General features: G+C 44.8%; 1 protein-coding gene across 1 annotated transcript in view; it reads right to left on the bottom strand.

Annotated features, from left to right (window-relative positions):
* Positions 1 to 1102: 1102 nt before the first annotated feature.
* The window catches only part of smyd3 (SET and MYND domain containing 3), a 745780-nt gene continuing 724148 nt past the window's right edge, over positions 1103 to 22734 (bottom strand). Inside the window, exons 11-12 of the mRNA XM_055639282.1 lie at positions 4283 to 4391; positions 1103 to 1616 (exon numbers count right to left, since the gene is read on the bottom strand). Of these exons, the coding sequence (XP_055495257.1) occupies positions 1503 to 1616; positions 4283 to 4391 (223 nt within the window). The 3' untranslated portion in view covers positions 1103 to 1502. The remainder of the gene's footprint in view (positions 1617 to 4282; positions 4392 to 22734) is intronic.

Consider the following 22734-nt stretch of genomic DNA (forward strand, 5'->3'; position numbering starts at 1 on the left):
ACTCCTCACACCCTTGTAATGGACTGTTCAAACTACTTCCCTCCGGCAGATGTTACAAGGCCTTCTACGCCCGAACCTCCAGACTCAGGAACAGCTTCATTCCCAGAACTATAGCGGCTCTGAACCGGCCCTGCTGAGTGCCCCCCACCCCCCCTGGACTGTCTCCCTCAGATGGTCACGTCGCACCGTTTATTTATTTATTTATTTTTTGACATCGGGTTGGAAGCTGCATACTAAATCTCGTTGCACTGATGTGCAATGACAATAAAAGATATTATTATTATTATTATATTGTATATGCATGTGTTTGAAGTCATTGTTAACTCATTCATTGAAGCATTTTAGAGGATGTGTTGTACACAAAATATCCACAAAATAAAGGCGCCTATCAACCCTTGTCGCCTTGCATTGCCTTCAGACAATAAAGGTCAATAGAAGTCCTGGAAAAGTTAATGTACGTTCTCATTTCTGGGGAGCCATTTCTCAACAAATGTATGAAGACTGAAGAAGGGTCTCGACCCGAAACAACACCTATTCCTTCGCTCCATAGATGCTGCCTCACCCGCTGAGTTTTTCCAGCATTTTTGTCTACCTTCGATTTTTCCAGCATTTGCAGTTCTTTCTTAAACAAATGTATGAAACTCACTGTTATCTTCAGTACACTTTTGCAATTGACTGAGGAACAAAGTGTTTATGGACCTCAAGTCCAAAAAAAAGCTCATGATTTATCTGGTGGCAGTGACCTCTGCCATCTTGTAGGCTTCAGAGACTTGGACGGTCAATGGCAACATCTCAAAGCACTAGAGACACAGCACTGATGGGCCTCCATAAAATTCTCCAAATTTAAAAGTCAGGAAGTCATGTTGCCACCGGATAAAACTTTAGTTAGGTCACATTTGCTAAATTGGAATCTGCTGCCAGGAGTGGTGGTGGAAGCAGTTACAACAGGGGAGTTCCAGAGGCAGGGAATGGAGGCATATAGACCACGTGTAGACTGAAGGATAACTTACATTGGCATTAGTGCCTGGAAATATTTTTCTTTCTGTAGATGCTGTAGACTGGATTTAGCACTGTTTGTGTTTTCTGTATTTTTTCTTTATTGGGTTTTTTTAAACGACACCAACATTGTGGCGACTGTGCATTTGTGGTTGTACTAAAGAATTTCACTGTGCTGAGCATACTTGACAATAACAAACCACTGAACCATTGCCTGAGTATATTGTATTGTATATGCTGCTGTCTGTGTGCTGTCTGGGTATTTCCAGCATTTTCTGCTATTATTTAAACAACTATTTCTCTCTTTCTTTGCTTTGGTCTAGTATTAAAGGCACTTGAGACATGCCTTATGCACACACACCTACGTATCTGGGTATTTGCACGTACATACATACAAGTAGATCGGCACAAACGTTTGCACACATATCCAGAGGGTCACATTTGCAAGTGCGTGTGAACGTGTGGATGTGCGGTGCCTGTGTACATACTCGCACACTGGCCGGTGTTCACATGTGCTCCAGTCTGCTGCTGAGTTCAGCCTCGCAGTCTGCAAGGAGCTGCCGCAGGTTGTCAGTCAGGGGATGTTCTCTTCCATGGGTCACCTTCAGAATGTCAAAAGCCTGGTAGGAACAAATGGAACAAATCAGCCTGATATTCAGATGCTGAGAATACAGTCCATTTCCAGCTCCCCTCCATCTCATACACCGTGACGCCTTCCTCGAACAAGGTGAATGGGTCATACAAATCCCACCTTGCCATAGCAATAAGTGACTCAACAGCTATTTCGTCTATCTGCTCCCGGATCAGTCTATCAGGGCTGAGCTCTGCAGAACCGTGTAATATTATGCAAATTTATACCTTAGCATGCACAGCAGTAAGAATAACAGCTAATAATGTGCCTGCTGCATTTCTAAACACCATATTATTTTTTTTCTGCTCACGATAAGGGCAAATGGATTAGAACTATTAGAATGTAGCACTACACAAATATCAGAACAATTGAAATAAATCCTAATTTGTTGCTATGTTAATGACTTTCAGTTTAGCAGAGTCTCATCCAGAGCAATTAACACCAGAATTCAATCTTCCCATTGACAGGATAAGGGAGAGTGACTGAGGCAGGAGCAGCACTGCATTTCCCTCAAAGGCTCAGGTTACATGCTGTGTGCTCAGATTTGATAATGAAGGTCAGACAGCTAGTGGTGACTCGATTAAGGACAAGTTTCAAGGGATTCGAGAATTTGTAAGCAGCATTTTAAAGGATGCATTTCACCTTCTGATCCATTTTGCCGTCAGGTACTCTGACTCACTCATTTTCACTCTGCTTTCATGGTAAGGGATCCAAAGATCATTGAAGACAGACCCAAAATGCTGGATTCAGACTGAAGAAGGGTATCGACCCAAAATGTCACCCATTTCTTCTCTCCAGAGATGCTGCCTGTCCCGCTGAGTTATTCCAGTATTTGGTGCCTATCTTCGGTTTAAATCAGCATCTGCAGTTCCTTCCTACACATCCCGAGATCATCAGGGGTGCAGGAAGCAGATGCAATGGTGGCATTTTAAGAGGGTATTAGATGGGCACATAAATATATAGGCAACAGAGGAATATGGATCCTATGCAGGCACAAGGGATTAGTTTAACTTGTTATCCTGTTCGGCACAGATATCGCTGACAGAAGGATCTGTTCCAGAGCTGTACTCTTCTATGTTCCATGTTTTATGCTAAAACCCAAACTGTCTAGCCTCTATTAATAGGATCATTCTTTCATCTCTCAAAAGAGTGTGAGATGACTTGATTAAGACTTTAGATCCTGAGGTTCCTTGAGAGTGGGGCTGTGACGAGGATGTTTACTTTTCTAGGATAATCTAGCACAAGGGATCATTGTGTTGCAGAATGACCATTTAAGACATGATGAGGCAATATTTATCTCTTTAAATGGTTTAAGTCTTTAGAAGTATCTCTATCAAGGGATGATGGAAGCAGAGTCCTTGCCATTCTCCGTTCCAAAGAAAAGAAGCTTTGCCTTCTGAATCTATCCTGGTAACTAAACTTGCCCTTTGAGAGTTTCCTCCTAAATCTAATCTGCACTGATCCTATTGACTTCCCAATTCCGCTCAGTGCTGCAGTAGTACAGCAATCCAGTGGTCCAAACAACTTGACCACTGTCTTTGTGGAGATCTAAGAATATTGTACATTTCAATGAAGACATCCCTCATTCTTCTTAGCTCACCTGATCTGATAGACCTGCATTCTCAGGAACCAGTCTGGTGAATCTTTGCTGCACTCTTCCTGCAGCGTGTATTCTATTTTAGGTAACCATGCTAACATTCTAAATGCTGTTCCAATTGTGGTCTCAGGAAAGCCCTGTATACCTGTAGAAAGGCATCTTCATTCTTGTACTGAGATTCGCTTGCACGTAAAGCCTGCATACCATTTACCCCCCCTCATGGTCTGCCGCACCTGCATGTTAGCTTTCAGTGACTTGTGTACAAGAACACCAAAGCCCATTTGTACATCAACATTTCCCAGGCTCTCAGCATGCCTGCTTTCACTAGCAAAATAGACAGCACATTACTTTGCATCTCAGAGGTTTTCTGAAATAAATCTTTATAAATGCAAGTCTTTATGCCGTCACTACAATGCACAGGCTGAGAGTGTGATGGATACGGGTTTGCTTCCAACTCTGAGGCAACTATCGGAAATGTTTCTTAATAGAACTAATTTGGAAGATTATGGGGAAAGCCAAGGTGTGGAATAAGACACATTCCCGATTTCTCGAAGACTGGACACAAGCTGATGGGCCGACTGGCCTCTTCTATGGTAATCAGAAATACAGTGCACAGAAAGAGTCCACTATGTCCGTGCCATTCCAAAAACAGACAATTAATCCTATTTCCTGTTCCTTCAAACCTTGCAAGGCACAGCTGTTCAGTTGTCATTTAGGTACATGTTGAGTATGACAAGGGTGTCTGCTGTCACTGCAGGTTTTTGAGACCTGGAGTTACAAACAATATACTGGGTGACAACAACAAAAATCCTTAATTCCCCTCTAATCCTCCTTCCAATTAAAAAAAAAAACAGACTATTTTGGCTTATAAAACAAAAGAGAGTGCTAAAGATTCTAAGCAGGGCTGGCAGAATCACGAGAACTAGTGCTAAAGGTCTTCTGTCTGACCGAATGGGCAACAACTCTGGTGTTGAGAGGAGCGCGATGCGTCCAGCATCTTCGGTGTAAGTGAGCGAGCAGTGTGGCCCCCCTTGCTGCCGACCCAGGGGCTGACTGACCTGCTTTAGCGTGTCCAGTGCTTGGCTCAGCTTCCCTTGGTGATGCTGCAGCTTGCCCACTCTCATGAGCTGGATTCCTCTCACGGGGTGAGGACCAGCATAATACAACCTGGAAACAAAGACAACACCGTAGGTCAAATAGAGAGAAGTGCTTCTTATATCAGAACTGGTTGGTGAGGGGTGGTAACTCAAGAGAAGCTAATCTCAAGAAGAAGCGATATGTGTAGAATAATAGTCCATGAAAACAGCCCCTTCAGTCCACTGACACCCACTGTTACCTTAATTCCAATGCAAACTCATTTTATTCCCCCAATGTTATCATAATTTCCTCCCCAGATTCTATCTCTCACCTACACACTAAGGGCAGCTTTGAGTGGCTGATTCACCTGCCAAACTGTACATTGGAGGTAAATGAACCATCCGGGGGAAACCCCCCCAGCTCACAAGGAGACTCCACACAGGCAGCGCCAACTCAAACCCAGGCTGCTGCAGATGTTCGGCAGCACATATCCTGGGCATTCAAGCTGACAAGCATACAGATATCCAGTGCCATTGTTCTCAAACACTCGTCTCCATAGATGAACTGTCAGATCTCTGGCCATGATGAATGGAGCAGCAGCCACCAGTACTAAAGCAACATTGATTACAGCAACATTTTAAGTAGCAGTAACACTATATTTTGCACTCTGTTTATTTTCTCCTTGCACAACCCGTTGTACTCATGTATAGTATGATCTCCGTGGATAGCAGAAACATATTTTACCGTGTCTCCGTATATGTAACTTAATAAACCAATACCAATTTCAATATGAATACCAGGACAATATCAAGAATTAACAGCTATGTCCCCCAAATGTATCTAGCAATTAATCAAACCACACCAATCACTTTATCTACCTGCTGTGAAGCATCATTTTGTTCTGGCCAGAGAAACTCTTCAAACCTCTGTGTCTGAATCCCAAAATATCAACAATATGATCTTAAAATATTGTTAACAATGAATGGGATGGGTCCTTGCTGATCAACGTCTCATGTTAGATCACGTTAGAAATTTGATTTTCTGAAGAGATTCTTGGATTTATTAATACAGGCCCGTACGAAGCTTTTCAAAAAGGGGGGTGGCGCGACAGGATTACAAAAAATTATATGAAATAATGTGCGCGCAGTGCATATCACAAGCGAGAAGCCCCTCGCGGCCCGGGTCCAGGGCCAGCTTAAGGGCCCTGGAAGCTCTGGGGTTTTAGATGCTCTCTGGTGCATTCTGAGCCTTAGTTTGGAGCATTTTTGCACCAAATCTATGACCAATATTTCAGAAATAATATTGGTTGAGTCAAGAGTAATGAGTGGGTGGAATGGGATGATTGGGGTCGTTGTTGTATACATTTTTTTTAATCAAGTATTGTTGTCCTTGTTTTAATAATCAAGTTGTACTGTTGTAAAATATTATGTAAAATGTTATAAAGGAGCATGCAAAAACTGCAAATAAAATACTGTAAGCTTTTGCAGTAAAGAAAACCTTTTTTTAGAAAATGTGTTGTGTGTTGATTTGATTGCCTGTTACTGTTAGACTGTGTTAATGTGTGCAGTGCACCTTTAATAGTCCTTCTGACCTAACAACTTCACATCATATCAATTTCAACATGGAATAGTGATGTGAATACAACATTTAGTTCAACTTCAATTTCCATCATGAAAATTAAAGTCAAACTAAATGGCGCATTTACATTACTATGATCGCTTTCAAACTAACCTATTTTACTGTCATACTATTATAACAAATTCCAGTTCCATGATGACTCATAAAAATATCACAAATCACATTGTGAATTCTCGAACATAATGTGATTGTGAATAATTGCAGAGCTGCCAAGTTTCACTGAGTATTTCTGTATTTTGATGGCTGAAAATCTTGTTGGGGAAATCGGTATTTTGTTGGGGAAATCGGTATTTCTCACATAAATGCAATAGAACGTACTACACAGAAACTGGATTTTTGAAAATCAGCATTTTGCATGCAACCTCATGTATTCTCAAATATCAGTATGGAATACTGAAAACCAGTACTACTGAATTGTGAAACCATTTTTGAAATGTGAATTTATAATTCGTGATTTTGATTCCATAACATATAAAAATATATAATGACATAACATAAAATTCAAATTCATTATATAGCTTACCAAACAATCAAACATGCTGGCATGATGCTGCATAATCATTCGGACGCTCCTGGTAAATGTCACAAAAAGGTGAGTAGCATGGTAAGTACAATTTAAAAAAATCACCCAGTGTTACTATTGTTGAGCCATGCTGACCAGGATGACTGGAATTAGTTCTTAGTTCACTGTCACTCAGCACTCAGCATGCTGGCATGATGCAGCAAAATCATACAGGTGTTCCTGGATGTATATTGCCATTTACCATTGCTTCTACTAATGCAAGGGCATTTGTTGGCCTTAGCCCATATGCCATTCCTGGTTCCATGAAGATACCACTAAAGACCAGTTTATCTAGCATGGCAGTGTTCAGTTTGTGAATGCTGTCAAAGCATGTGTCGTTCAGTAGTACACTGATGTAGGTGGCCCTACATCTACCTCTTCTTGCAGTGCCCCGTTTGGTCTCCCAAAGTGAGACTTTATCTTTAATGGCAGTCCTCAATTCCTTAATGCCGTCCAAGGCCTGTGTCATTCTGCAGCTGGTACACTGATGTAGGTGGCACGACATCTACCTCTTCTTGCAGTGCCCTGTTTGGGCTCCCAAAGTGTGAGGGGATTAGCAGACAGTTCAGGGTTCCTCTCACAGACATTGACAACACTCTTGGCAGATCAGCATATATTGCCATTTAGCCATGAATCACATTTTCCAGTTCCATTTGATAAGAATGTAACTGTGCAAACCTAGTCACCACTTTGTCCAAGTCATGGGCTAATTCATAGTGAATGTGGATTAAGGTGACTGCAGACAGCCTGTCATTGCTCATGGAAGTCCTGGTCTTTGCTTCTTCGGGGATGTGAAAACGTGTTTGTCCACGTGGGCTGGATCAAAATAAGATGCTGAACGAGATCGCGCCCACTGCAAGCAAGCCGTCCGTGGCGAGCATCTCTCTGCTGCTCCGGCTCCTGACCAAAGGTCCCGGCTACCCCTGCAGTCAAATGGAGGGGAACAGACGGGGTCGGCAGAGCGCCGTGGAGAGACTGGCTGCCGACAAGGCCGTACTTGAAGAGCCAGAGGTCGAGGGGGTGCAAAATGGAGCACAATGGTTTGGGCAGCTCTGCCTCCAGCAGCAGCAGCAGAGCCAGCAGCAACACGAAGACTTACCTGGTCTCCGGCAGCCCCCAGCAGAGCGGGCAGCTGGTGCTCCCGTCCTGACATCGTGCGTCGCTCCAGCTCCAAGAAGCAGCTCAGGCCCGATTCGCTGATCATGTACCTGCAGAAGTGCGAGTTAGTGCGGGGAGCGGTGCCCACCAGCAGCGCCCACTGTTTCAAGGGCGGTGGCCGCCTGGTCCGACGTCTGCTGCCCGGCTCTAGCGGCCGGGGCGACAAGCAGAAGGGGCCGGCAACAGGAGCAGCAACGTCGGAAGGGGGAGAATTAGCAGATGGTACAGCACCCCAGGGTGCACAAGTAACTACACCAGCAGCACCCCAGGGAGAAACAGCAGCCTCGCCAGCAACACCCTAGGGTGCACAAGTAACTACACCAGCAGCACCCATGGGTTACTTGGGTGCACAAGTAACTACACCAGCAGCGCCACGAGAATCAGCAGCAGGTCGCCCCAAGGAGCCGCTCAAGCGGCGGATTGGTGAAGATGGATTATGGCACTCGCGCTCCAACCTCAGCTGCCGCTTCTCCCGAGCCTGCTCGGGCTTGGACAGTTTCTTCGAGCACTGCGGACTCGAGCCCAAGGTGACCAAGAACCTGGCCAAGGAGAAATTTGCTGCCGACGCTGCCTTCGAAAGCCTTGCCCTCAAGTTTTGCAGCGTGAAAGGCCTGTCCCACTTGGGCAACTTTTTTGGCAACAGCCTGAAAAGAGGTTGTGGCGTCGTGGTCGGGTGATGAGTGGTGACGCATGTAATGACGGGCAGTCACTCTCTGTCGCCCCTGGATTTTGGAATGTTCAAAATCCAGGGGCGACATCTGGGTGTCTCATCGTGTTGTGCGCCCTTTCACACGCTGACGTATGCCGTCCTGCGGGTGACGCCCGATTAGGGTTAGGGTTAGGGACCGCAGATGGGCTGTAAAATATTCTTCCTTCAATGCATGGATTTTAAACATTAATATATTAAAATTAATACAATAAAATCAATTGTGCAAATGAAAAGATGTCTGTCCTGTTTTATTTACAGATGTATTGGTCCGCTTTCAATCGCCATCTCTAACTTTTCACAGGGATGGATTCAGTGAGTGTAGACTGAACTCCCCTCTTCACCCCCCTCTTCCCTCCCTCATCCCTTCTTCTTCCCTCCCTCTCCCCCCTTCTTCCCTTCCCCCCGCTCCACTCTTCGCCCCATTCTCCACTCCCCCTCTCCCCTCACATCCCTTTCTCCTCTCTCCTTCTTCCCTTCTCCCACTCTCCAACCCCCCCCCCCCCCCCCCCCCCCCGCCACTTCCCCGACGCTCCCCCATTTGTGGACCCAGCCTATGACAGCTAGATCCCACTAATAGTACTTCACAAAGGCCACATCATCTGTTTTAGTAACATTGACTATGGAATGTCAAACTTTGGGAACAACACCACCATCTCTCCTCCCCTCCCCCTCGCCTTGCTTCAAAATGGGAGGTGGGTATTTAGACTCAGTGGCCGGAGCAGGTGGGTGTCACTTGTACATTGACAACATAGCCTGTACCCAGTTGAAAAGCCCGCTGCCTCTGGAGGTTTGGAGAGACCATTGGAAGAGAGATCTGCTTCTGGGACAACTCGTGGCCAACAGTTTAGTTCCCATGAGGAGCAGGCAGAACATTGGGGATTCAAGTCCAACCCCTGAAGCCTCTGTGTCACATTTAGTTCATTGATACAGACCCCATCGGCCCACTGAGTCCGCACCGACCAGCGATCCCCCGCACACTATTGCACACGTTAGGGACAATTTATACTTCTACCAAGCCCAGCAACCGAGAGTTAGGGTTAGGGTTTCCTCCCGCACTCAAAGGCGCACAGGTTTGTATAAATAGTGTGCTGGTCGCTGGTCGTGGGTTTGGGCCTGGCGGGGGGAGGAGACGAGGTCCCGCGGCCTGGACACCAGGCTAACCGGCGGCGAGGCTCCGATGCCGCGGAGCGAGGTGATGGACCAAGCTTGGTAGTGTTATAGAGCAAAGGGATCTAGGAGTACAGGTGCAAGGTTCCTTGAAAGTCAAGTCACAGGTAGATAAGGTGGTCAAAAAGGCTTTTGGCACTTTGGCCTTCATCAGTCAGAGTATTGAGTTACTCCTGCAGCTGGGGGGCTGTGGGCAACACTGAAGTGAGCTGAGTTCAAAACGAGCAGTGCCACGCCTTTTTCTCTGTGATCAGCCCTTTGGTGAAAGCAAATGGTTTTTATGGAAACGGTTGAGTGAGTCCAGGTTAGAGCGCATTCCTGCATCTCCAGAGCCCTGCTCACTCCTGATGCTGAGCAGCTGTTGCCTCTAAAGCTCGGTAACCACCAGCAAATGGAAACAGCCAACATGTTTAATGGTCTCCAGCTGCTGCACCAGTGCTTCGATGATTGCAAGGAAAGATCAAAGCTCGCTGGGAGAACATTTCAATGATTCCAATATGAAAACCCATTTGTGCACCTGATGGCTTTCCAAACACACAAACCCTGGGACCACAGGACGAGGCCGAGCATTGGGAACAGCTGCAGTGGTACAGGATACTGGGCAGACCTCACCTGGAACATGACTTTCCGTTTTGGAAACCTGATCCTTGCAATGATGAACTGTTCTACTTGTGAAGACATTACCAATGACCAGGGTGATACCTGAATGAAGAGCTCTTCGTGTGGTAAGTGGCACAACCCTTACGAGCATTGATGTAGAGTGGAATCTTGGGGTGCAAGTTCATAACTCCAAGAAAGTGGCAACACAGGTAGATCGGATTGTAAAGTAGGCAAGTGGCGTATTTGCTTTCAACAGTCAATGACTAAACAAATTGGGAACTTATGTTGCAGTTTCATAAAACTTTGGTTAAGCCACATTTCGACTATTATATATGCAGTTCTGGCTGCCACATTGCAAGAACGGCGTGGAGGCCTTGGAGAAGGTACAGCAGAGGCTCATCAGGGTGTTACAGGATTAGAGTATGTTATCAAACAGGAAGAGGCTGGACAAGCTTGGACTGTTTTATCCGGATCATCAGAGGTTGAGGGGCAACCCGAGTACATAAAATTACGGGAAGCACAGATAGGTTAGATGGTCAGTCTTTTTCCCGGGGTGACAATGTCAAAAGGACATAGCTTTAAGATGAGAGGGTGAATGTTTAAAGTAGCTTTATGAGGCAAGTTTATTTAAACAGTGAGTGGTGGGTCTTTGGGATTTGCTGCCAGAGGAAGTTCTGGAACCAGATACAATAAGCAACATTTAAGAGGCATTTAGACTGACACATGAAAAAGCAGGAATTAAGTAATATGGACCATATGCAGACAGGTAGGTGTACAGAGGCATCATGGTTGATGCAGTCATAGAACATGGAAACAGATCCTTCAGCCTTAAGGGCCTGTCCCACCAGCATGTGTTTGCATGCGTCTAGCACGACCAAATGCGGTCGCTTGAGGCGTACGGCCTCTCGGGGCCGGTCCCACTTCGATCAGCGGTATGGGGTTGTGCGGGGCTCCAAAAACCTTGCACTGTCCTGTCGGCCCGCAGCCGCAATGAGGCCGTACGCAGCGCCTCGACGGGCGTACGCAGCGCCTCGACGGGCGTACACAGTGCCTCGACGGGCGTACACAGTGTCTTGACGTCATACGCAGCATCCTCACGGCGTGTGCCGAGCGAGTGGCGTTGTGCAATGATGTCACCGCCCGGCATGCCATTGCGTGATGACGTCACTGTGCGACGTCCAAATTCAGTCGGCCCGCCTCCTGCCCAGCTGATTGGTGAATATGATGTCGGGACCAGCCCCGCACAACTCCATAACGCCTCCGCGGTTCGAAGTGGGACCGGTCCCGCGAGGCCGTGCACCTCAAGTGACCACGTTTGGTCATGCTAGATGCATGCAATCGCATGCTGGTGGGACAGGCCCTTAACTCATTCATGCCAATGAGGTTTTATAGCTGAGCTAGTTTTATTTGTCCACATTTGGCCCACACGTCTCTTAACCTTTCTTATCAATGTACCTCTCTAAATGTCTTTTTTATATTATTGCACCCGTCTCCACTGCTTCTTCTGCCTGTTCATTCAATAATTCCACCACTCTCTGTGTGAAGAAATTGACCTTCAGCTCCCTTTTAAACCTTTCCCTTCCTACCGTAGGCCATTGGCAGTACTGTTCTGTGTTATCAGAATTAGAATCAGAATCAGAATCACACTTTATTTGCCAAGTATGTTTTGTAACATACGAGGAATTTCACTGGCCAGCTCAGTCATACAATTAAAAGCAACAGACTCAAAAACACATTTTAACATGAACATCCACCACAGTGACTCCTGCACATTCCTCACTGTGATGGAAGGCGAAACAAAGTTCAAGTCCTTTTGTTCTTCCTCGGTTGTGGGCCTCGAGCCCCCGTTGACGGGATGATCTTGTCTCCGCGTCGAGGCGATCTGCTCCCGCATCGGGGGAATGCCAGCTCCCCCGCGCCTGGTGTTCGAACCTCGCGTCGGGGCTGGTCGAGCCTTCTGCGGCGTTGGAGCTCCCGACTAGCCTCTCCCGAGACTGCGAGCCCTAGATGTTAAGTCCACGGCGGTCGCGGTGGGAGCGATTCCAGGCAAGGGACCCAGCTCCGATGTTAAGTCCGCGTCCCACGGTGGGGCTCACGACAGTCCGAGGCGGCTCCCAGCTCCAGCGATGGTAGGCCGCAGAGCCCGGAGAATGTGATCCGAAAATTGATCACATGTCCGGGAAGGTAGGAACTTGAAAAAAAGTTTCCCCCGATCCCCTCCCCCCATCCCCCTCCCCCAACATAAAACATACCGAAGAAGATTAAAACAAACTTTTAACGCACAAAAAAATAACAAAAAGAAAGAAAAAACGAGCAGACTGCCGGCGGGGCTGCCATCTCCCCAGCGCCCCTGGTGGTCTATAAGAATACACAACGAGTTCTGATGTGAAGAATGGTTACTATGCACCACTGGGTTTGGGGAATGGGTATGGGTGATCCAGGAGGGTACTGAGTTTGAATAACATATTTTTGTGCAGTTCATCCAAAGATGACCAGCATTCAAGCCAGGACAATATGAAGAATAACAGGCCAGAACCTCCTCAGTAAAGACAGGTATCTGCTCCATACACACGTTTCTGGCTGGGAAACTCTTGAAATCTCTCCATCGGAATCCCAATATACCACAAAGGATCTCTTTGTGGATACAAGTTCTTCAAGATATTGTTGTCTTTACTCAAGGACTAGCAACAAGGTGGGAGAGATGATGCGATGAGCACAGCAATGGCAGTGTATTGGTGATGAGTTAGGGTGATGAGGTTTTTGGTGGAACTGGGTTTTGTAGAAGTATCTTCTCTCAGAAGCAAGTTAATCTCTGGAATTCACTGCCCACAAGGGTTGTGGAGGTCAGATATATAAGGTGGAGATAGATAAATATTTGAAAGATCAAGGAAATTAGGTTCATGAGGAAGTGGCACATAAGATAGAGTTGTATTCAGAAGAAAGAGAAGATGTATTCAAGAGAGAGTTAGATATAGCTCTTAGGGCGAATGGAATCAAGGGACATGGGGAGAAAGCAGGAACAGGGTACTGATTTTGGATGATCAGCCATGATCATATTGAAAGGGGGTGCTGGCTCGAAGGGCCGAATGGCCTATTCCTGCATTTATTTTCTATGTTTTCTATGTTCCTATGTAAGAGGAATTGAGGCCAGCATAAATCAGCCGTGATCTATGGTGAGTGGGGGACAGTTTGAGGAGACTGATGGTTTACTTTTGCTGCTATTTTCTTCTGTTTTTGTGAATGGGTGACTGATAGATCTTGGTGTGGGGAATGGGGACTAATGAGAATGGATGACTGATGCTTCCCGAGTGTGGAGACTGGGTGACTGACGGTACTTGGATGAGGTGGATGGGTGACTGATGAGTTCCTGGGTTGGAGGATGAGTTACTGGAGGGTCCTTGGTGTGCAGAATGGGTCAAAGATGGGCCCAGTATCTGTAAAATATGTGGGATTAGCTCTGTGAGATTGGGGTATCTGAGTGAAGTATTTAAAATAATTAAAATCATGAGAGGAATAGATTGGGTAGATGCACAGAGTAGGGGAATCAAGGACCAGAGGACATAGGTTCAAGGTAAAGAGGAAAAGATTTAATAGGAATCTGAGGGGTAACCTTTTTCATACGAAGGGTGGTGGGTGTATGGAACAAGCTGCCAGATAAGGTAGTTGAGGCTGGGACTACCCCAACATTTAAGAAACAGTTGGACAGGTACATGGATAGGGCAGGTTTGGAGCGATATGGACCAGGCGCAGGCAGGTGGGACTATGTAGCTGGGACATGTTGGCCGGTGTGGGCAAGTTGGGCTGAAGGGCCTGTTTCCACACTCTATGACTCGAAATGTATCTGACCCAACAGATGAAATATAAATCTTTCCTCCATCAGCAGAAATATTCAGACACAAGTTGATGTGATGTGGAGCTTTGAGACCGAGAAGACAATTGTTGCAACATCAACAGTAGTATTTGCAAAGAAAGGTCAAACCTTAATTAGGAAATTGGATTGAAAGGATAGATGTTGCTTGCCTAACAAAATGGAATGGGTATTGTGGCTTTGAAAACAGAGAGTCACAGAGTGCGTTTGGGATAGTTTCCTAAAATAATATGTTATTGGGCCAACCAGGGAACATGCTATCTTGGATCTGGTAATGTGTAACAAGACAGATTTAATGAATGATTTCAGAGTAAAAGATTCCCCGAGGAATTAGCAATTCCAGCATGAGAGAATTTGGCATTCAATTTGAGTATGAGAAACTTGGCTCTGAGACAACTGTACTACACATAGATAAGGGAGATTACTAAGAAATGAGGAAAGAGTTGGTTAAAGTGCACTGGGCAAAGAGATTAGCAGATAAAAACAATAGACAAACAATGGTAGACATTTAAGGAAATAATTTATGCCTCTCATTAAGAATATATCCCAAAGGGAAGGAAATATTCTCAGCGCGAGGGAGAGAAATCAACCAGCCTTGGCTATCCGAGGAAGTTAGGGAGAGAAGAGAAAGGGAAAACACATATGGAGCAAAAGTTATTAATGAGCCCAAAGATTTAGATAAATTCAGAAAACAGCCAAAAAAATTAATGTAAACAGAGGGAAATTAAGTAGAAGTATAAAAACTGCCAATAAAAGCTTCTTTAAATGCATTAAAAATGGCTTGTATATTCCTTGGAGAATAAGGCTGGGGAAGTAGTTCAGAGGAATACGGAAATGACAGATAATTTTTATCAGCATTTACATGTAAACGGTATGAGAAATATCCCAGCAACATGAAAAAGTATGGAGGGCATGGATTAAAATACCATCATTATCACTGGAGAATTAGTGTCAGGCAAACTAATAGAACTTAAGCATGGTACGTTATTTGGACCTAATGGATCCAGGACCCGGCATCCCGAAATAAGTGGTTACAGAGATTGTGGATGCATTGATTAAAACCTTCCAAAAGATTCTAAGAGGTGAGGAAGGATTGGAAAACTGCCAGACTGACATGTTTATTCAGAAAGGGTGGGAAACTAAAAGCAGGCCAGTTAGCCTCATATTCAATGTTGGAAAAATATTAGGATCATTTATTGAGGAGGCATTTACAGAACATTTGGAAAGTCACACAGATGTAATGAACAGGTTCTATTTTTACAGACGTCCGTAGGTCAAATTTGTCAGTGTCAGAAAATACCCCAAAATCATTAGTATGCTCTCCGTATCTCCACCCTATTGTAATAAATGGCATCAAAAGAACATAGGACATAAGAAAGAACAATTACTAAGAGTGGAGAGAAAAGGGAACCAGTTCTGTCATTTGTTGGAACAAACACACTTATGTCTCTTTTGAATGTACTAATATTATGTGAGCTTGTTCACATGTAGGGGTGCCCATAGTTTGGGCATGTGTAACCTAGGGATGGCCTGTAATCTGATTAAGCAGAGGAGGTACATTTTCATAAAGCGGAAATCATGAAAGACAAATGTAGTTTTTTGAGGGAGCATAAAGTTAAAGGAGATATGTGGGACAAGATTTTTTACAGAGAGTGATGGGTGCCTGGGACATGCTGCCAGGGGTGGTGGTGGAATCATAGATCATAGTGACGTTTAGGAGGCTTTTAGGATATGGATATACAGGGAATTGGTCACGTTTAGGCATAGGAGATTAGTTTAACATTATATTTGGCACAGACAGTGTGGGCCGATGGCCTGTTCTTGTGCTGTACTGTTCTATGCTCTATGTTTTATATGCAGTAGAAAATGCTAGGATGCAGTAGCTAAGTGCAGCAATATTTAGCAAGGTAAATACGATGCTGGCTTATATTTCACAGGAGTTGAAGTATAAAAGTACCAAAGTCCTACTATGACTGCACAAGCAAGTCAAGAGTACAGCTTTGGTCCCCATATTCAAGGAAAGAGCTATTATCACCGAGGGCAGCTCATGGAAGGTTCACAAGAATGAGGGGATTGCCAATGAAGAAGGGTTGAACAGGTTGGGTCTCTATTCATTGGTGATTAGAAGAATGAGAGGCATCCTCATTGAATCAAAGATGCTTAACAGACTTGATAGACAGGATAAATGCACAGGAGGGATGTGTCCACTCCTGGGAGAGTGTATGACCAGACAGCCCCATTTTAGAATGAGGCTGAGTTCCACTAGCATTTTGAGTCTATCTTTGATATAAACCAGCATCTGCAGTTCTTTGTATTTACAAGCACTTTAGTAATGTTGGCTTTGTTGAAAGGTAGGACACGTGGTAACCAAACAGCCTTTGCAAGCACCCACCGACATCAATGAAAGGCAACACCCATCTCAAGGAAACAATTGGGTGTTCAGTTAAACATCTCTTTCACTTTTGCACAGGTGTATCTTTCCAGATTTTCATGTTACTGTCTGGAGTGGGATTTTAACTCACAATCATGGAGAATCATAGAGTCATGCAGCATAGAAACAGGTCCAAAGTGCTTGAGTAACACAGCGGGTCAGGCAGCATCTCTGGAAAAAATGGATAAATGATGTTTCGGGTCAGTCTGAAGAAGGATCCCGAACCCGAAACATCAGTTATCCATATTCTCCGGGGATGCTGCCTGACCCACTGAGTTAGTCCAGCATTTTGTGTTTATCTTTGGTATAAACCAGCATCTGCAGTTCCTTTATATCACAGAAACCGGCCCTTCGGCCCACTGCCCTGATCATCAAGCGTCCACTTTCACTACTACAATAGTCCCCACCGTTTTCATCAAATCCACCACCCCTCCCTCCTGTTCTATCACTCATCTCATTCCAGAGGCAACTTACAGCAGACAATTAACCTGCCAACTGGCATGTGTTTGGGTTATGGAAGGAAACTGGGGAGTCTCACATGGTGACCGGGAGAACTCCATACAGACAGCACTGGAGATAAGGATCAAACCCCTGTTGCTGGAGCTGTGACGTTGCTGTGCCACTGTGCTGCTCAATTGTCAGACGGAAGGGTGCAGTCCTCTGAGCTAAACCAGGCTCTGTAACTCAGAGATCTTTTATAATTAAATAATACTTCACCACTGAAGGACTGGTTTTCAGGCCTTATTTGGTGCCCGGAGCTGCCAGACCCAGTCCGCATTGGCCCACGCGATCTCCCAGTTGCCAAACACTTTATTGATTTCTCTAACTTCAAGTAACCCTTGCATTCCTTCTCTCACCGTCCCTCCCTCACCCTAGACTCGTTTCACTGTCGTCCTGCTGAGTTTGACCGTTTGTATCCCTCGTTATTACCTTTTCCACAGCCAACAATGGACCATTGTGGGCTCCACATTTCTTTGCACATCATTGCTTTTTGCATATTTTCATTTATTTCTTCTATGTACCTTCTATATCTCTCCTTTCCCTCTCCCCTGACTCTCAGTCGGAAGAAGGGTCACAACCCGAAACATCACCTATTCCTTTTCTCCAGAGATGCAGCCTGACCCGCTGAGTTTTAAACAGGAGAGTTTCTCAAAAGTCTTACAGATTCAGTGGTTTCATCAAATAAAACTCTAAGCATTAAATTAAATTCACCTAGTTACAGATAGATTTTTTAAATCTCCTGGAAACCTCCCTTACTACCTCTCCTATGGACAGTCAATTATAACATCTTTAGCCTCTTTGGTATTTAAGCAAGCCTTGGCCTTTCTATGTAATACAGATGTCAGTTTTATTCAGTCCACGGAGTGTGGCCGTCTGTGCTTGTGATTAGAACAGCAGATCAGAAGTTACTACGGCAAAGGAGTTAAAGAACCTTAGAGTTTAAAAGAGAAGTCGAACGATTGAAGTAGAAGGATCACACATGTGGGCTGAAAAGTGGGATTAAAGTAGTATCAAAAATCAAAAGACGCATACAACCACATTCTTTATCGCTTCCTCTTGACTGGTAGAGTAACGGCACTTAATTCTGTCATTGATATGAGATTGCTGCTGCATTCAGACAGCCAATTAAAGGGAAACACAACCCCACATCAAAAACGTCCCAAAAAGCCTGAGTTTTAACCCTGCTAGCCTGAATCGCCGCCCGAGGTTAAAATCCTCGGGTGTGAGGATTGTACATTTCTATACTTTATTAAAAAAATTAGGTTGGCATTTGTACAATGCCTTTCAATCATTCAAAACCAACGATTATGTTTACAAAGTACTTTACCTTTTTTGACAGTCAGTACTGTATTGTAATGTAGAAAATGTGCACAGCACAAGATCACAAGAAGACAAGAAAATAGCAACAGGAGTAGGCCAGCAGGCCTCTCTAGCCCGCCCTGCCATCCAATGTTATCATGGCTGATCAATTCTGGCCTCAACTCCTTTTCTGTGCCAGTTCTGTGCCAGTTCCCAATTGTATAGAAGTGTGAAAACGCACACCTCCAGATTCAGGGGCAGTTTCTTCCCAGCTGTTATCAGGCAACTGAATCATCCTACTACAACCAGAGAGAGGTCCTGAACTACGATCTACCTCATTGGTGACTCTTGTACTATCTTTCATCGGTCTTTACTGGCTTTAGCTTTAGGCATTATTCCCATATCATGTATCTATACACTATAAATGGCTCGATTGTAATCATGTATTATCTTTCCGCACGCAACAAAAGCTTTTCACTGTACCTCGGTATGTGTGACAATAAACTAAACTGAACTGGCCTCCACCATCCTTTGGGCCAGAGAATTTCAGAGATTCACCACCCTCTACGAGAAGAAATTTCAACGCAACTCGGTTTTAAATGACCCTCATCTTCAATTTATGTCCCTTGTTCTCGACTCATCCACCAGTAGAAACAACACAACATATCCCATTTCAAGCCCCCCCTGCACCCCACTAGGATATTATACATTTGAATAAGGTCAACCCTCATTCTTCTAAGCTCTAAGGAATACAGACCCAAACCGGTTAGAGTCTCTAGTGCTCCCATAAACACCAATGTCAGAAAAACTTCAGAAAAACTTAATTATAGAAACTTATTCTATGACAGGGTAATCATAGAGTAACATACTGCAGAAAAGCTCCCTGTTCTTCTTCAAGATAGTAGCATGAAAACAATTGAGGCCACAAAGGGGCCCAAGCTGCCTCTTCTAAAGAGTGTGTATCCAACACTGCAGCAAGCCCTCACTCTGCGCTGGACGTTCAATCTGAATTGCTGCACTGAGGTCGTTGATGTGGGATTTGAAACTGCAACCCTCTAATAGGAAGGTGAAAGTGGGAGTCAAGAGCTACTGCATTACAAGAGTCCCGGGAAATCAAACATCACAGGCAATGAGAGGCAAATTAAATGTTAGTCAGATGGTCAGGACATTAGACAGCATTAGTGAAGGAGAAACAGTCAACATTTCAGTCCGGGCCCTTGATGAAAACTAAGAAAGAGAAAGATCTATTCGTCTGGGCAGCACAGAAGGCATTCCCTGCTACTTAGGCTAACTTGGTTCTCTCCTAGTTTTAGGAGATAACAGCTCCAGGCCTAAGTCATTAGCTGTTTCTCTTTCCACATATGCTGCCTGAACTGCTGAGTGTTTTCAGGATCCAGCATCTTCAGTTTGTTTATTTTCATTGTCAGTCTAATCCTTGGACCTCTTGCCTGTCCTTGTTCAAAGTTCTTCAGAGGTCAGGCATCAAGAATGAGACTGAATCATCACTGGCAATTTGTAAATATTATCTTACTTTCCGAAAAGTTTTATCTTAAAACACTGGGGGAAAAAATCCACATGTTTGGGAGGGAGACTTCTTTCTACACATCAACCTGGAATTGTTAACTTCAGTGGAGTGGAAAACACACGGAATGGTAGATCAAACCCACCTCTTCCATTGCTTGACACAGAATTTGCCAAATATTTCTATTTGAGCATTTTAAAATATAATTTGACACAAAGTTAAAATGTTATTTCTGATAAATATATTTGACCACTGACCAACAATTCATATATATGAGGGTACCATATATACAGTGTTGCCTTTCCAATGTTTATGGCAGTTTGGCTCAGTGGAAGGCATACTTAATTATGAATCAAAATGTTAGAAGCAAACATCTCAATATAGGACTGGAAGCAAGCAAGTTGACACTTCAAAGGAACACAGCGGGAATGCTACATTTCTGAGCGCTATGTTTTAATACAATGCCAAACTAAGATTACAACTACCTTCTCTACAAAGACACTTATCTAAGTTGCAAGGAGTCCACCAGGTGACATGAATGACAATCCACAATTAACCATTGCTACCAAAGAAGACTAGCTGACCATTTAACGTTACTGGGATCTTAAATGGCTGTGCATCTGTTTACACTTCAATAGTAATTTGTTGGCTGTGAAACCTTGTGGGAAGTCTGCAGGACATGAAAAATCCCATGCTGAGGCTTTTTCTTCATGTTAAACACAGACATTCACCCTCTGGTGGATAGGTTTCCATACATCACTCAGACCAGATTCAATAAAGACATACAGCAAAGTAAAATGGCCCTTCAGCCCAACTCTTCAATGCTAACCAAGGTGTCTACTTAAGCTGGTCCCATTGGCCTACATTTGGCTCAGATCACTCTAAACCTTTCCTATGCATGAACCTGTCTAAATGGCATTTAAATATTGTAATTGTTAATCATTTGCCTCAAACAGTTCCTTAGCTGGAGATGTTTGGCAGATTCCGATTTTGGCAGCAATTCCAAAGATACTGGCCCAGGAATTGATATTTGTCAAGTCAAAAGTGTTTGATTGTCATATGTGCTGAAACGGAACAATGAAATTCTTACTTGATTATTTGGTGATTTTGTTCTTGGGTTCATTTTTTACAATGCTGGAATATTTTGACAGGATATGCCTGCTTGCAGTACACCGATAGTATACCCAAAAATTCCAACCCATTGCCTCACTAATTAACATCACAATGTTCCCCATCGCTCACTGGTAGTTCACTCGCTGTCAGAGGTTGGGGTTCAAGTCCTGTTTCAGAGACCGGAAGACACAAATCTAGGTGGACCCCAGTAACACTTACAACTGTTGGGTTGCTAAGCTGAGACTCAACCCGCTCTCAGATATGGATGTTAAAAAGCCCATTGTGTTAGTTCACAGCAAAGCAGCAACGTTATCATCAGCATTCTAATCTATATTTCCTATTCTCAACACCAGATTCTCCAGTCACAGTCACATTGCTGCTTGTGAGCTTGCTGCGTGACAATCACCCTCTGTGACAGCAAGTACACACAAGAGGTACTCATTTGGTAAAAGGGTATTTGGGCAGGGATGTGAAATAGAGTCACCAAGTTAAACAGCATGAAAACAGGCCCGCGAGCCCAATTTGTGCAAGCCAATCTAGATGCAGATCCAATCTAGTCCTACTTGCTCATATTTGACCCAAATCCTTCTAACCCTTTCTGTAGGAAGGAACCGCAAATGCTGGTTTAAACTGAAAATAGACACGAGGATGCCATCTGACCCACTGGGTTACTCCAGGTTTTTGTTTCTATCTTCTAAACCTTTCTTATCCAAGTATCTGTCCAAATGTCTTTTAAATGCTGTTATTACACTTGCATGTCCGATTGAGAGTGGGGGAAGAGGGGAGGGGTCAGCCAGGAGTAAATCTCAGTAAATGTGATGGTGCCCATTTCTGAAAAGGATACCATATTTGCCTAGAAAGGAACTATTTCTGAATAGTCAGCTGCCCCAGTTCCTTCCTTTTAGGCAAAGACCTGCATCCTGACAATGAGCATTCAGATGGAAAGGTTGCCATGGAAACAGAATGCGGTCTTCGGCAAGCATGCTCCATGAAATTTCTCTTTCAACTTGCTGACAAGTGGTGCAGTGTGGCTGGGAATGCTGTTGCAATTTATAATGAGAGATGGTTCACTGCTCTGGATTGTACTGAGGAATTGAGGTTAATCTGCGGGATGCGAGGTGTGAGGCGCCTCCTTCAAGGGGGTTGCAACACTCGCTCCCCCGTCAGCCTGGGCCCGCAGGTTTATTATCTCAAGTTTTCAATTATTCAGCAATGCGGATTAGAGTTCCATGCAGGCACCAGTGCAACAGTCTGCAGCGGCTTTACTGACTGCAGTCACACAACTGGCAGAGGGGAATCTCAAGAGTCCCAAAGGCACAAAGGCAGGTGGCAGGAATTCCCCCAGGTGAAGGGCAGGCATGGGGAGAAGGTCTTGTTTGACTGATTTTCTGTACTTATTCAACACTGCCAGTAAAACCTGTGAGCATCCTGTTGTTCCTGGCCCTCCCAAAGCACCCCTTTCCCAAACAAATGCATACACACCACATGCACACACACACAATGTGCAAGAAGAAAATGTTTTTCCCAGTATCATTCTTTGTATCCCAAACGGCCATGTTGTGTGTCTGGGGCAGGGTTGCCAACTGTCCCGTATTAGATGGGCCATCCCGTATATTGGGCTAAATTGGTTTGTCCCATACGGGACCGCCTTTGTCCTGTACTTTGACTGCTACTACTTGGGTCGAGGGGACTGTCGGGTCAGAGCGCTGCGTCCGGCCCCACCTCACCCATCCTGAAGTAGTGCACCCCATGGAGTGCAGCAGCAACGCCTCGCCCGTGGCCCCATCGGTCGGCAGCCCGGCCAGCTGTCAGGCCTTCGGATCTTCGCTTACCGCCGACATCACACCCCTCCTTCTTATGGCCGA

The sequence above is a fragment of the Leucoraja erinacea genome, chromosome 8 (assembly GCF_028641065.1).
Source record: "Leucoraja erinacea ecotype New England chromosome 8, Leri_hhj_1, whole genome shotgun sequence".
Classification (NCBI taxonomy): Eukaryota; Metazoa; Chordata; class Chondrichthyes; order Rajiformes; family Rajidae; genus Leucoraja; species Leucoraja erinaceus.